We start from the raw sequence: 15,527 nt of genomic DNA on the forward strand, positions 1-15,527 counted from the left end.
GCAGAGGGGAAGAAGCTGCTCAACACAGAACATAGAATAGTACAGCACAGTACAGGCCCTTCGGCCCACAATGTTGTGCCGACCCTCAAACCCTGCCTCCCATATAAGCCCCCACCTTAGATTCCTCCATATACCTGTCTAGTAGTCTCTCAGGATGACTCCTGGGTCATCGAGTGTGCATCTTCAAACCACAAAGGTCAGATACTTCCCAGTGCTCTCGGTCAGAGAGCTGGAGTCGTTCCTTCCACATTCTCCATCAATTGTCAGCAGCAGTGTTATCTGGGAATCTCTCTACTATTTGGTCATTTGGTTCTATATTTAGCCTCTCTCTAATAAGAGTACGATCTGTGTGAGAGGTTGTTTCAAGGATTTCTAAGAATTTTACAACCTAACTTGGCTGTACAAGTTCTTTAAAAGACCCTTTGAAGTTGTAATTCATGCCAACGGGAAAGCTGTATATGATTTACTCCTCTGCTGTGAACTCTCTTTGAGGTATGTCTATACTGAAGAAGTGTAAATTGTTTCTTTGATGGGAGTTTAGTGAGACCCTCTCTCACTGCTCCCCCTCTGTGAGTTCTACTGTCCTGGCTCTACCCCCCACCCCTCATTTTCTAGAACTGCTGAAGGTTCTCAGCCCGAAGAATCGACTATTTATTTTTCTCCATAGATGTTGCCCGTCTGGCTGAGTTCCTGTAGCATCTTGTGGGCGTTGCTCTGGATTTCCAGCACCTGCACAATTGATTGTGGCTGCACACGGAATTACCAGGGAGATCAGTATGGCTCCTTCTGTGTCTTCTTGCCTGATTCATGCAGAACCTGCCTGCCTTTAAGTAATTTCTATCCCATTATTAAAAAGCTGCAGAAGGTTGTAAATTCAGCCAACTCTGTCACAGACACAGCCCTCCTACCATCGAGGGCATCTTCAACAGGTGATAACTCAAGAAAGTGGCATCAGTTGCTGAGGACCCTCACCATCCAGGACATGCCTTCTTCTCATTGCTCTTGCTGCCATCAATGAGGAGGCACAGGAGCCTGAATACACTCACTCAATAGTTCAGGAACAGCTTCCCCTCTGCCATCCGATTTCTGAATGGACAATGAACCTATGAGCGCAAACAAGAGGAAATCTGCAGATGCTGGAATTTCAAGCAACACACATCAAAGTTGCTGGTGAACGCAGCAGGCCAGGCAGCATCTCTAGGAAGAGGTACAGTCGACGTTTCGGGCCGAGACCCTTCGTCAGGACTAACTGAAAGAAGAGCTAGTAAGAGATTTGAAAGTGGGAGGGGGAGGGCGAGATCCAAAATGATGGGAGAAGATGGGAGGGAGAGGGACGTCCCATAATCCTCTCATATCCCTTTTGCCAATCAACTGTGCAGCTCTTAGCTCCATCCCTCCCCCCTCCTGGGGGAAGGGGAAAGGGAGAGAGAAGTCATTAGACCCACGTTTTGACTTCCCTCTATTTTACATTCCACTGTAGTGACAGTGAGACACTGCAGACTGCCAGGACCTCCAGGTGAAATGTTTCACACAAGAATACTTACTTTAAAAGTGAGCTGTTGTTTTCCTTACAACATTTCAGTTTCCACCACTATTATTTGTTAAAATTCTTGAAGGAAAACTGTTTTACAAGCCGATTCTTCATTGGAACTACACCCCATGTTTCTGAAGACGTAGAAAAGGACAACATTTTAAAATCATCATAGAGATCGACTCAAAATGCATCTGTGGTTTAACTTGCGCTGGTGACTGCTCAGCTCCGTTCATTTCGTCTTGCAGCCAAGGGGAAGGATCCAAACACAGTGCCAGATGGCAGAGTGCAAAACATCACCAGAGGTATTTGTCACCCATCCCTCCCCACCGCTTCCACTAAAACAATTTCCATCTGAACAGCTCCACTGCATGCTAAGAAAGGCGAAGGCGGAGGTGAAAATAAAAGAGAGGGAGGTACGTTACAAACTTCCGATCTTGCATAAACTTTTCTACAGATCTTCTGGTCAAGGTTAATTGGAAAAACATTAAATACTGAAGATTAGCTTTGATATTGACACCTCTACAATGAAGCAGCACGGTAGCATCGCAGTTGTAGGCATGACGTTATTACAGCTCAGAATTCAATTCCAACACTATCTGTAAGGAGTTTATACATTCTCCCCGTGGCTGTGTGGGTTTCCTCCGAGTGCTCTGGTTTCCTCCCACAGTTAGAAGGTTAACAGATCATTGTAAATTGTCCTGTGATGGGGTTACTGTTAAATAGGTGGGCTGACGGGTGGAGCGGCTCACTGGGCAGTAATAGCCTGTTCCACGGTGTATGCCTAAATCAAATAAAATCAAATCAAACAAGGTAAATAAATAAAACGTGGCGTATGCCTCAATGACTAACACAGTATGAATATGTGCTGGGGGCAGCCTGCAAGTGTCCTCACGCTTCTGGCGCCAACATAGCACGTCCACGACTTACTAACCCTAACCGGTGCGTGGAAGGAAACCCACGCGGTCACAGGGAGAACGTACACACTCCGTGCAAACAACAGCAGGGATTGAACCCAGATTGCTAGCACTGTAAAGTGGTACACTAGCCACCATGAAAAACATCAGGCCAAAGATTGTTTGAATGTTGTCTGTCCTGTGGCAGATTACTGGTTCCTGCTGCTGCAGATACAAGCAAGTTCTAGACTTCAGCATGCACATAATCAAACTGAGAAGTTCCAAACTTCCGTGAGACTCTAAATGGCAAATCTGTCCAATCACTTCAACTTCCAGGGATTCACAAATAAAAGCAGCCCACAGGTCACACACTAACCCAAACACAGCATCTCAAACACTTCAGAGAAGATTGTATAGCTGTCTGCTCCACCTGCTGAAAAGGCAGGGCTTCCCAGTGGCCTCCCATTCTCAGTCCAACATGTCGGACCATCGCCTCCTTCACTTGTGTGATGAGGCTAAACCCATGTTGGAGGGGCACCAGCTCATGTTCCGTCTGGGTAACCTCCAAACTAAGGGCATGAACATTGATATCTGAAACTTCCTGCAATTATTCACCCCTCCCTAGGTGGCCAGTGGGAAAACCTGCCTTTTGTGGTAGATGGAGAAAAGGTACTCAATGAAGAGCTCCACCAATGTGGACAACATTTGAAACTTTGTACCTGTACCTACTCGGTCTTGTTGACTAATCTGCACAGTGTTTCATCTTCAGCCTACAAATCAGAATGCCAGCGTATTGCAGAGTCAACGGTACAGAAACAGGCCCTTCAGCCCATTATGGCAATGCCAGTCTTGTCCTATCGACACTAGCTCCATTTACATCCATCCATTCTGTCCACACCAATGCCTTTGCTCTTGGCTGACCATGGCCACCTATGGTCTGGTCCAGTTGCCCCGTGCACTCTATCCGTCCGGGTGCCCGATTCAGCTGGCACAGTTCGCTGGACCCCCATCCTTTCATATCTGCATGACCCCCATCCTGCGCTCACCCTTTCATGCCTGTTTGTATCTCTTTAGGGATGACTTGAACTCCATGCTGACCTCGCCCTTTCAGGTCCAAATGAGAGCTATCTTGCCCACGCACATTGGTGTCCTTACATCTGGTATGGAGGGGCCACTGCATAGGATCATAAAAAGCTGCAGACTCAGCTGGCTTCATCACGGGCACTAGCCTCCCCAGTATCTACGACTTCAAAAGGTGATGTCTCAAAAAGTCAATTATCTACGACTTCAAAAGGTGATGTCTCAAAAAGTCAATCTCCAAATTAATATTTAGGTTTAAAATGAATATTTTCAATGTTCATAACGTATAGTCTCATAAAATGTCAGACAACGGGTGTATTTTTGTGAAGACGCCAAGACTTCAGAGGCTGGACTGTATTTTAGTGAAGACCATTATTTGTGAGAAACATACAGAAACATCATGTTAAAAACACGCAACACACATAAAAGTTGCTGGTGAACGCAGCAGGCCAGGCAGCATCTGTAGGAAGAGGTGCAGTCGATGTTTCAGGCCGAGACCCTTCGTCAGGACTAACTGAAGGAAGAGTGAGTAAGGGATTTGAAAGTGGGAGGGGGAGGGGGAGATCCAGAATGATAGGAGAAGACAGGAGGGGGAGGGATGGAGCCGAGAGCTGGACAGGTGATAGGCAAAAGGGATACGAGAGGATCATGGGACAGGAGGTCCGGGAAGAAAGACCGGGGGGGGGGACCCAGAGGATGGGCAAGGGGTATATTAGAGGGACAGAGGGAGAAAAAGGAGAGTGAGAGAAAGAATGTGTGTATAAAAATAAGTAACAGATGGGGTACGAGGGGGAGGTGGGGCATTAGCGGAGGTTAGAGAAGTCGATGTTCATGCCATCAGGTTGGAGGCTACCCAGACGGAATATAAGGTGTTGTTCCTCCAACCTGAATGTGGCTTCATCTTTACAGTAGAGGAGGCCATGGATAGACATGTCAGAATGGGAATGGGATGTGGAATTAAAATGTGTGGCCACTGGGAGATCCTGCTTTCTCTGGCGGACAGAGCGTAGATGTTCAGCAAAGCAGTCTCCCAGTCTGCATCGGGTCTCGCCAATATATAAAAGGCCACATCGGGAGCACCGGACGCAGTATATCACCCCAGCCGACTCACAGGTGAAGTGTTGCCTCACCTGGAAGGACTGTTTGAGGCCCTGAATGGTGGTAAGGGAGGAAGTGTAAGGGCATGTGTAGCACTTGTTCCGCTTACACGGGTAAGTGCCAGGAGGGAGATCAGTGGGGAGGGATGGGGGGGATGAATGGACAAGGGAGTTGGCGAGACCTGACGCAGACTGGGAGACTGCTTTGCTGAACATCTACGCTCTGTCCGCCAGAGAAAGCAGGATCTCCCAGTGGCCACACATTTTAATTCCACATCCCATTCCCATTCTGATATATCTATCCACGGCCTCCTCTACTGTAAAGATGAAGCCACACTCAGGTTGGAGGAACAACACCTTATATTCCATCTGGGTAGCCTCCAACCTGATAGCATGAATATCGACTTCTCTAACTTCCTCTAATGCCCCACCTCCCCCTTGTACCCCATCTGTTACTTATTTTTATACACACATTCTTTCTCTCATTCTCCTTTTTCTCCCTCTGTCCCTCTAATATACCCCTTGCCCATCCTCTGGGTCCCCCCCCCCTTGTCTTTCTTCCCGGACCTCCTGTCCCATGATCCTCTCGTATCCCTTTTGCCTATCACCTGTCCAGCTCTTGGCTCTATCCCTCCCCCTCCTGTCTTCTCCTGTCATTTTGGATCTCCCCCTCACCCTCCCACTTTCAAATCCCTTACTCACACTTCCTTCAGTTAGTCCTGACGAAGGGTCTCGGCCTGAAACGTCGACTGCACCTCTTCCTATAGATGCTGCCTGGCCTGCTGCGTTCACCAGCAACTTTGATGTGTGTTGCTTGAATTTCCAGCATCTGCAGAATTCCTGTTGTTTGATGTTAAAAACACAATAACAATATACCCCTATCTCTATTGTTGAGATTAAACCAAAGGGCAAAACAGTTGACAGATTATGTAATCACACTTCCAGTTATGATCTGAAGGCTTAATGTTTGGCAGTCCAGTCCATTCATTGTTTGCAAGCTGCTCCTTTATTTAGCTAACATGTGGTTGAATTGTATCTCAATACCATTTGGTTCCAAATCCTTCCAAATGCCCTTTTCTCATTGCTACCATCAGGGAGGAAGTACAGGAGCCTGAAGACCCACACTCAACGTTTCAAGAACAGCTTCTTTCTCTACTCTGCCATCAGATTTCCAAATGGTCCATGAACCCATGAATACTGAATCGCTATTCCTCTTTTCCACTGTTTATTTATTTTGAAGATCGCTGCCATTTTTAAGTCTCACACTGTTTTGCTGTCACAAACAACAAATTTCACATCATGTAATTCACATAATTAATAACTGTTTCTGATTTTAATATATGAAATTACTGAGCTAAGATATTCAATTTATTCTGATTATATTCAAATTTAGATTCTGATTTTAGTATATTCAAATAACTGAGCTAAAATATTTAAATTCTAGTTTAAAATATTCTAATCTTGATTTTGATTTTTAAAAGATTAAATTACCAACAGTCCCCAATATTTTGCAGAAAGTAAGTTCCAGCTTTTCACCACATCCTTGTATTATTCATTCATGGAATTCGGAATTCCAGATTGTTAAATGTCATTCCCAGCACACAAGTATAAAGGGGAACAAAATAATTGTTACTCCAGATTCAAATCAGCACAAAAAACACAATAAGATGAAGAGCACAATAATAATAAAACAATAAATATAAATACATAAGATAGCTTATGTACACAGATTGATTGTATGTCCATAAGGTGACACCAGGCACTGCAGTGTCTATACATAAGATGACCCTGACAGGAAACGATAGAGTACTGGTGGTGGGGGTGTGGAGGGGTGGGTTAGTGGGTGGAGGTGTTGATCAGCCTCACTGCTGGGGGATAGTAACTGTTTTTCAATCTGGTGGTTCTGGCGTGGATGCTACGTAGCCTCTTTCCTTACGGGAGTGGGACAGGTCTGTATGAGCAGTTTTTGGCAGCTTTTTTTGATGTCGGCAATTTGGGGTGAAAGGTACAACTCCAAAGGCAACTAAGACTTTGCGATTTCTGGTGGAGAAGTGATCTCCTTGCCTGAAGCACACTAGTTAACATGACTGTTTTAAAACAACAATCTAATCGCCTTCTGTTTTCCATTACTGAGACAAGCTTTTTATTTTAGTCATGGATTTATTCAATAACTTCAAACAAAAGTTTTCATTTGCCACAGTGGGACTTAAACTGCTATTCCTGAATCAGCAGACCAGAACTCTGGCTGCCTATTCAGTAGACTAACTACTGTAATATAGTACGCCACACTGCAGAAGCATATCCTGATCTCAACCCCTGTCTGAAGGAGAAATCGATCAATACTGCTCGGATACAAGCCCTTCGGCCCAACTAGTCCATGCTGACCCATGATGACCACCCAACGTCTCAGTTTCATGCATTTGGTCCATATCGCTCCAAGCCCTGACCCTCCATGTTCCTATCTAAGTGATTGTAGCTGCCTCAAACACTCTCTCTGGTGGCTCATTCCGTATACTCATGACCCTCCCCTTCTGTGTGGAAAAGTTGCCACTCAGGTCCCTAAATCTATGGTCCTTAAATTTGGACTTCCCTTCCAGGAGTAAAAGACTGTTACCATCACCTTACCTATCCCTCTCATAAATTTAAACTGTAAGGTCGCCCCACAATCTCCTATGTTCCAAGGAATAGATTCCTAGCCTGTCAAACCTCTCCCTATAATTCAGACCCTCAAGTTCTGCAGTCTTTCCAGTGAGTGACCAAAACTGTATGGCCTCACCAACAACTTCTACAACTGCAATGTGAAGCCCTAACTCCTATACTCAGTGTCTTGATTGATAAAGGCCAGGATGCCAAGCACCTTTCTCACCAACCGTCTCCCTGTGACACCAAAGTATGCATATGTACACCTAGGTCCCTCTGTCCCATTACACTCCCCAGTGTCCTCCATTCACAGGGCTAGTCCTACGCTGGTTTGACTTTCCAAAATGTTGCACCTCTCATGTCTGTATAGAAATCCATTTGCCACTCCTCATCCCACTTCCGTAGCTGATCACGATCCACCTCTATCATCCTATAACCTTCTTTGCTATCAACAACGTCTCCTAATTTTGTGTAGCCTCAAGCTTAATGATCAAACATTGTGCATTCATATCCCAATCATTTGTATAAATCCCAAATAGAAGAGTTCCAACACAAACCCCTGCAGCACATGACTAGCCATGGGCCTCCAATCCAAGTAACAACCTTACACCACCACCCTCTGCTTCCTGGCTCTGAGACAACTTTGAGTCCAGCTAACTCGCTCTCCCTGAATTCTTTGCGACCTTACCTTCCAGACCAGCTCGCCATATGGGATCACGTCAAAGGCCTTGCTAAAGTCCGAATGGACATCCACTGCCTTACCCTCTCTGGTTACCTCTTCAAAAAACTCTGAAATTTCCTCAAGTGTGACATCCCGTGCAGAAAGTCACGCTGAATCCTTCTAATCAGACTTTGTCCTATCCAAATGCCAGTAAGTCCCATTCAAGAAAATTTCACTGAGGCAGCGGATCAGCCATTGTTTATAATATGACTGAGTAGACACTGCAGACCAAATGGCCTGTTTCTTCTTCTTGATCGTATGTTGTAAAAGGCAAGCAAATAATGTTGTGAAAGCGATTGTGAAAAGCATGTGGCTCAATAGCGTGGTGGTTAGCACACTGCTTTACTGGCTGCATGATCTGGGCTCAATTCCTGCCATTGTCTGAAAGGAGTTCATACATTCTCCCTGTGAACATGTGGGTTTCCTCCTGGTGCTCTGGTTTTCTCCCACATTCGAATGACGTACAGTTTAGTTCTGGGCGTGCTATGTTAGCACTGGAAGTGTGGTGACACTTGCAGGCTGCCCCCAGCACAATCCTCGCGGATTTGATTTGACACAAATGACACATTTCGCTGTATGTTTCAGTGTACGTGTGACTAATAAAGCTGATCTTTCTTTCTTTCAAACAACTTTCTACCCATACCTTTATGCAATTGATGCGGCAACGCAGCTCCCCCACCACCGGTCTCACTAATGAACGGACTTGCGGTATTCTACATTACCAAAGGCCAACAGGGTCTAACAATCCCAATAAAAATGACTGACAGTATTAGTGATTAACTCATAAGTTCTTTTCCCGTTACATTTATTTTATTGGTGTTCTGGGATCATTATATCAGGAAAGTTATTTATAACATGAGCTAAGGTTGTCTTCCTTTCTTTCTTTATTAATCTTTTTATTGATTTAAAAGGAACATAATTACAAACAAGAGGAGAATTATCTCAAATATTTGTATCAATAACAATACAAACCAAGATTAAGATAGACATCAAAATCATACATAGTGTTAAGCTAGTATATAATTTTTAAAAAGCGATTCTCCTCTTATCAGTTCATGAAGAGGAAAGAAAAAACTTTGAATTTTAAATAAAGAAAAAAATCTCACTACACTATACAAAAAAAAGAAACATAAAAAAGGGACTGGGCAGTCCATTCTGAGGATACGACCAAGCTAAGGTTGTCAAGTGGAAGTCAGTAATACTTAGCAATGGTGAAACCACTCACAAGGAGGGTAGACGTGAAAAATAATGTACAATTAGTTGACACGTTATGTATAATGTTGTAGACATACTAAGTTGGCACCTGAACATGTGTGTCACTTGTAGACTGCCCCAACACATCCATAGTTGTACTAGGTGTTAACATAAACACCGTATTTTACTGTATGTCTTGATGCATGAGTGATAAATAAATCTGAATATGCGATTTATTCGGAAAATCATGACCGTCCCGATTATAAGATGTTAGCAAAAATGCTAGGAATAACAGTGTCAGAAAGAGTCGTGAAACCACTCACAAAGTAGGTATACCTGGGAAATATTATGTACAAATGGTTGACATATTATATATAATACTATGAGCATGCTATGTTGGTGCTGGAATGTGCGTGACACTGTATGTTTCAATGTACATGTATTAAATATGATGAAGAAGAAGAAGAAGAAGAAAGCCCCTAACTCCGAGTGGAGTCTTCGGGACACCGTCATGACTTTTTTTTAGCAAGCTTTCTTATTTTTACGAGGCCAAGCTAGCTAGCTCAACATTCCAGCACGGATGGAAAGTGTGCAAGGGAGCCGGCTGGGTTTGAACTCGGGAGCCTTCGCTCCAAAGTCCCGCACTGATGCCACTACGCCACCAGCCGGCTATGTATTAAATATACTGTATAAATAAAACTGAATCTTAAACGTGGGATATATTAAGAAAATCATGACTACCCCAACAATAAAATGTCAGGAATAAACACAGGGAAAGTACCCCTGTGTTTTTCTGTGACATTATGATCTAGAGGTGAATCTTTCACTGTCAAACTAAGATTTGCATTCCCACGGCTCCCATGACCTCAGACTGTCCTGAAAGACCTGACAGCCAATGAATTACTTCTGAAGTGAAACTATGATTCTAATTGCAAACCTCAGCAGAAACTGCACTGCAGCAAGCTTGTACACACTGTAATAGATAAGAACAAAAGCATCGGTCTTCGTGATTTTGTTTGTAGGATCGATCTTGAGAGAAGGATACCTGATATAAGTTTCTTCTTCAAAGTAAGCCAAGAGAATTTTATATCCACTTGAAAAGGCAGATGTAAAATTGGTTCGGGTTTGGTTAAGATTACCAGATCCCAATGCAATGCACTGAGATGTCAGCAAAGATATAAGTGCTCAAGTCTCTGGGTGGGAATTGAACCTGCAACTCTCTCACCTCCTCCAACTTCAATAATCCCCTCCCTTTCAGTTCACTTCTTGTCCATAGCTCCTCCCTCACAATTCTCTCCTCCTTCACGCACACCTTCCCTCCATTCTCTTCCATCACCTTTTCGTCTCAACCCCTCTTGTTCACTCACACCTCACTCACAGACCTTCCTCCTTTATTCATAATCTCCCTACCCCTTTCAGTCCTCCTTTCCCACTCTGTCCTCCTGGTCTTAATCCCCTATTCTCCAGGAATTGGCCATTCACCAACAATGCAGAACATAGGTCAGTAGCACAACAGGAACAGGGCTTTCAGCATACCAAGTTGTTCTGAACATATTAAACCAACAATTTCAACTGCCCAACTAACCTCATCTCTTCTGTCTACACAATGCCCATATCCCTCTATTTTCTGCACTTTCATGTACGTATCTAATTACCTTTTAAACAATCCTATTATATTTGCCTCAACCACCACCACCCCAGGCAGAACATTCCAGCATACACCACTCCCTGTGCAAAAAAAACTTGCCCTCACATCCTCTTTGAAAATACCCCCTCTCACCTTAAATATATCCCCTCTTGTATTAAACATTTCATCCCTGGGAAACAGATGCTGCCTGTCTACTTGAATTATACCACTCACAATCTTATAAACCTCAGCCTCCCCCGCTCCAGAGAAAACAACCCACGTTTGTCCAATCTCTCGTTATACCACACACCTTCTAATTCAGGCAGCATCCTGGTCAACCTCTTCTGCACCCTCTCCAAAGCCTCCAGTTGAGTTTTATAAAAATCCAGCAGTTTGGCCATCCTTATTTATTCCATAGAAAAGTCTCTAATTTGAATCAGACTGCCTGGTGCCTCTGCTCACACATTATCATCCCATCTAGCCGTCAGCTTTCACATTCAAGCACGGCCTTTAAATTTCACTAATTTATCAGTAAATATTTCTCACATGCATTGGTATTACCTTCCAAGGCACTGGAGAATAGCCAGTAAAACAAACCAACAAAGTTCAAAGTTCAAAGTAAACTTATTATCAAAGTACATACAATACATGTCACCATATACTTTGCCGAGATTCATTTTCATGCAGGCATTCACAATAAATACAAAGAAACACCACAGAATTAATGAAAAACCGCACATAAGACAGGCAAACAACCAGAATGCGAAAGACAACAAACTGTGCAAATACAAAACGAAGAAAAACTTGGAGAGGAGTTTGAGCATTCCTGCTGCCTATGTCCTTGTATGTAATATATCAGGTGGTTCGGGAGATGTTGTTGAAGAAGTCGTGGCAGTTTTAGCAGTGCACCTTAAGGATTACTGACCAAGGTAGTGATCAGGACTGACAATCAAGTAAACTGCCTTTGTCATTCACAATATTCAGTCAATCTGCTGACGGACTGTTTGTCCCACTCCCATCAGACAGGAGGCTTTGTAGTATCTACGCCAAAACCACCAGACTCAAAAACAGTTACTTTCCACAAGTCATCAGGCCAATCAACACCTTCACCCACGAGCTCACCTCTCCATGTCTCCACCGCCAGTTCATACACATCCCCTAGCGTCACTTTATGTACAGACCATCAGTCTGTGTAGAGAACTATTATTTGTACATTCCATTGTTTTGGATTGTTCTTAGTTAATAGTTTTAATTATTTTGTTCTTCTTTACACTTGCATACTGGAAAAGACATTTAACAATCTTGAATCTTCAATATTTATATTTATTGTGTTCTTTTCAAAGTTCAAAGTACTCTTATTATCAAACTTACTGCCTGCTTAGCTGCTGGCATAACATATAAAGGGTGAAGTATTGAAAAGTTTTAAAATGAAATAAATCTTAGTAAACCTCAGCACAACCAGCATAATGTTCATTCTAGACAAACCATCAGAGATCAAAGTTCAATGTTCAAAGTACATATATTATCAAAGTATGTATACTATACACCAGTGGTCCCCAACCTCCAGCCGCAGACCGATACATTGCCGTGAAGAATGCAGCGGTGCAGCGGTAGCCGGAACGCACCCAGCACATCTTTAAGAAAAAAACGGAAATAAACAAGCTAATTAATTAGGTGCTGCCCGGCACGTTAATGTCGGCCCAGATCAGAGTCGATTGCCAATTGCGTCACCTCTGACCTGGGCCCACATTTACGTGTTGGGCGGCCCCTAATTAATTAGCTTGTTTGTTTCAGCTTTTTTCTTAAAGATGTGCTGTGTGCGCTCTGACTACCGCTGCACCACTGCATTCCTCACAGCAATGTATCAGTCCGCGGCCCGGAGGTTGGGGACCACTGGTATACACAATCTTGAGATTCAATTGCTTTCAGGCGTACACAGGACAAAGAAACCCAACAGACACCATTAAAAAAAGAAGTCCTTCAAACACCCAATGTGCAGAAAAGAAAACAAATCATGCAAACAATAAAATTTAGCAAATAACATTCAGAACTGAAGTTCACAAAAGTGAGTCCACAGACACGAAGCCGGTCACAGCCGATCTAGGAGCCTATTATTTTCAGGCCACAGCCTCAGTTCAGTGCAGAGATGAGTGAAGCTCGCGGGCAGCGAGCTGAACTGGCCCAACCCTTGCCTCTAGCCCCAATACCCTGACCTTTTTTATGCCGCATCAGATCCGGAGCAACAATTATCTCGCTCTCCTTTACACTCGTGTACTGAAGAATGACATTAAACAATGTTGAATCAAATGCAGATCAAATTATGCTCCTCCGATATTTCTGATATCATTACAAGTATAAGGTTACTCTTTATATATCTCACAGCGTGAAAAATAAAATATGGATTTGCAGATGTCTTGAGTGCTATCCATGAAATCTATATTCGGTCCAAATTCCCGGTCGAGTTACACTCGAATATTTCTGGCACTGCAGTGATCTGTCCAGCTGCTGCTCTGCCAATCCAAGTAGTTAGCTGAAACACGTCGGAGGACAGGAATAGAGAATCGCAAAGGGTAAACATTCAATTTTCACATTGTGCAGCTCTCATGTCACGTAGGCACCTGAGAATTTGCAGTATTGTTGTAAATTAGAGCAACAACTGAGCCCAGAGCAGAAAATAAATACACAGCATGACAGCACAAACAAGACCACCTGAGACATTAACCAGGAGAGTGAGCATTTGATAGTACTTGACATTTTATTTGTCACCAGGGGCTGCCTTTAGTTTCTCACATTCCCCGTTTCCACTTTTACAATCAAGCACTTGTTAGTTTTGGATTATTAATTAAACTGCACACATGGGCTCTTCTGAAGTATTGCATTCCAGAGTCTGCAGTGTTATTCATAGATATATTAAAGAAAAAGATGATGCAGTATTGTGAAGGTGCTTGACTGTAGTACAACAGCGGAAGAGCTTTTTAAGTGGAGGCAACACTTCAGTAGTCTCTTTTGTGTCATCGTTTAAATAGGGACTAGAATATAAGAGCAAGGATGTGATGCTGAGGGTTTTATAAAGCATTGGAAATACTGCATTTGGAGTATTGTGAGCAATTTTGGGCCCCTCATCTAAGATAAGATGTGCTGGCATTGGAGAGGGTCCGGAGGAGATTTACAAGAATGATTCGGGGAATGAAAGAGTTACCATAAAAGGAGCGTTTGATAGCTCTGGGCCAGTACGTGCTGGCGTTGTGAAGAATGGTGGAGGGGGGGGGTGGGATCTTACTTAAACCTACTATTGAAAGGCCTAGATTGTGTGGATGTGGAGAGGATGTTTCCAGCAGTGGGAGAGTCCAGGACCAGAGGGCACAGCCTCAGAATACAAGAATACCCCTTTAGAAGAGAATTTCTTTGGCCAGGAGTTGGTGAATCTGTGGAATTCATTGCCACCGACAGCTGTGCAGGCCAAGTCACTGGGTATGTTTAAAGCAGAGATTAATAGCTTCTTGATTAGTCAGGGTGTCAAAGGGTACAGGGAGCAAATAGGAGAATGGGGTTGAGAGGATAATAAATCAACCATGATGGAATGGTGGAGCAGACTCCAATGGCCAAATGGCCTAATTCTGCTTCTGTTATATTTCGCTACTCCAAGACATAAAATTAATTAAAAAGAAAACAAGAGAGCTGGGAATGCAAGTATAACTTCCTCTTTACTTTAAGGGAGGCACGTATATATCACGTGGTAGCATCATGATGTATGCAATTCATTTATTTTTACGTATAAACCATAATGAATTATTTATAGAAATAAATAATGCTTGCTCAAACAATATATTTACAATATTACTCAAATATTACCAAATATCACTAAAATATTTATACACAATGCTTCTTCCTGCTTAGCAATAAATTCCAACTCAATATAGAATCCATAAGACCATTTGGCCCATCGAGCCTGCTCCGTCATTTCATCATGGCTGATCCAATTTTCCTCTCAGCCCTGATCTCCCACCTTCATCCCATATCCCTTCATGCCCTGAGCAATCAAGAACCTGTCAAACTCTGTATACATAAAAAACTTGGCCTCCACAGCAGCCTGAGGCAAAGAATTCCACAGATTCACCACTCTCTGGTTAAAGAAATTCCTCCTCATCTGCGTTTGAAAAAGACGCCCTCTATTCTGAGGCTGTGTCCTCTAGTCTGACTCTCCCACCATAGGAAATATCCTCTCCACATCCACTTTATCAAGACCTTTCACCATTCGATTGGTTTCATGAGGTCACCCCTCTTACTTCGGAATTCCATCAAATACAGGCCCAGAGACATCAAATGTTCTTCATATGACAAGCCATTAAATCCTAGAATCATTTTCATGAACCTCCTTTGAACCCTGTCCAGTTTCAGCACACCCTTTCTGAGATAAGGAGCACAACGTTGCTCACAATACTCCAAGTGATGCCTCACCAGTGCAGTATAAAGGCTCAATATTACACCCTTGCTTTTATAGTCTAGTCCTCTTGAAATGAATGTTAGTATTGCACTTGCCTCACTCACCCTGCACAAGGGAATCCTGCACAAAGACTCCCAAGTCCCTTTGCACCTCAGTTTTCTGTATTTTCTCTCCATTTAGAAAACAGTCTATCCTTTAATTTCTTCTACCAAAGTTTATGACCATACACTTCCTGACACTGTATTCCATCTGGCATTTCTTTGCCCATTCTCCTAATCTGTCTAAGTCCTCTGTAGC

The 15,527-nt window shown here is 43.3% G+C and overlaps 1 protein-coding gene across 1 annotated transcript in view; it reads right to left on the reverse strand.

Moving 5' to 3' along the window:
• Positions 1 to 13,028, reverse strand: part of LOC134357790 (zinc finger protein 385D-like) — a 381,269-nt gene extending 368,241 nt beyond the window's left edge. Inside the window, exon 1 of the mRNA XM_063069445.1 lies at positions 13,000 to 13,028. Within this exon, the coding sequence (XP_062925515.1) occupies positions 13,000 to 13,015 (16 nt within the window). The 5' untranslated portion in view covers positions 13,016 to 13,028. The remainder of the gene's footprint in view (positions 1 to 12,999) is intronic.
• Between the last annotated feature and the right edge of the window lie 2,499 nt (positions 13,029 to 15,527).

This window comes from Mobula hypostoma, chromosome 17 (assembly GCF_963921235.1).
Source record: "Mobula hypostoma chromosome 17, sMobHyp1.1, whole genome shotgun sequence".
Classification (NCBI taxonomy): Eukaryota; Metazoa; Chordata; class Chondrichthyes; order Myliobatiformes; family Myliobatidae; genus Mobula; species Mobula hypostoma.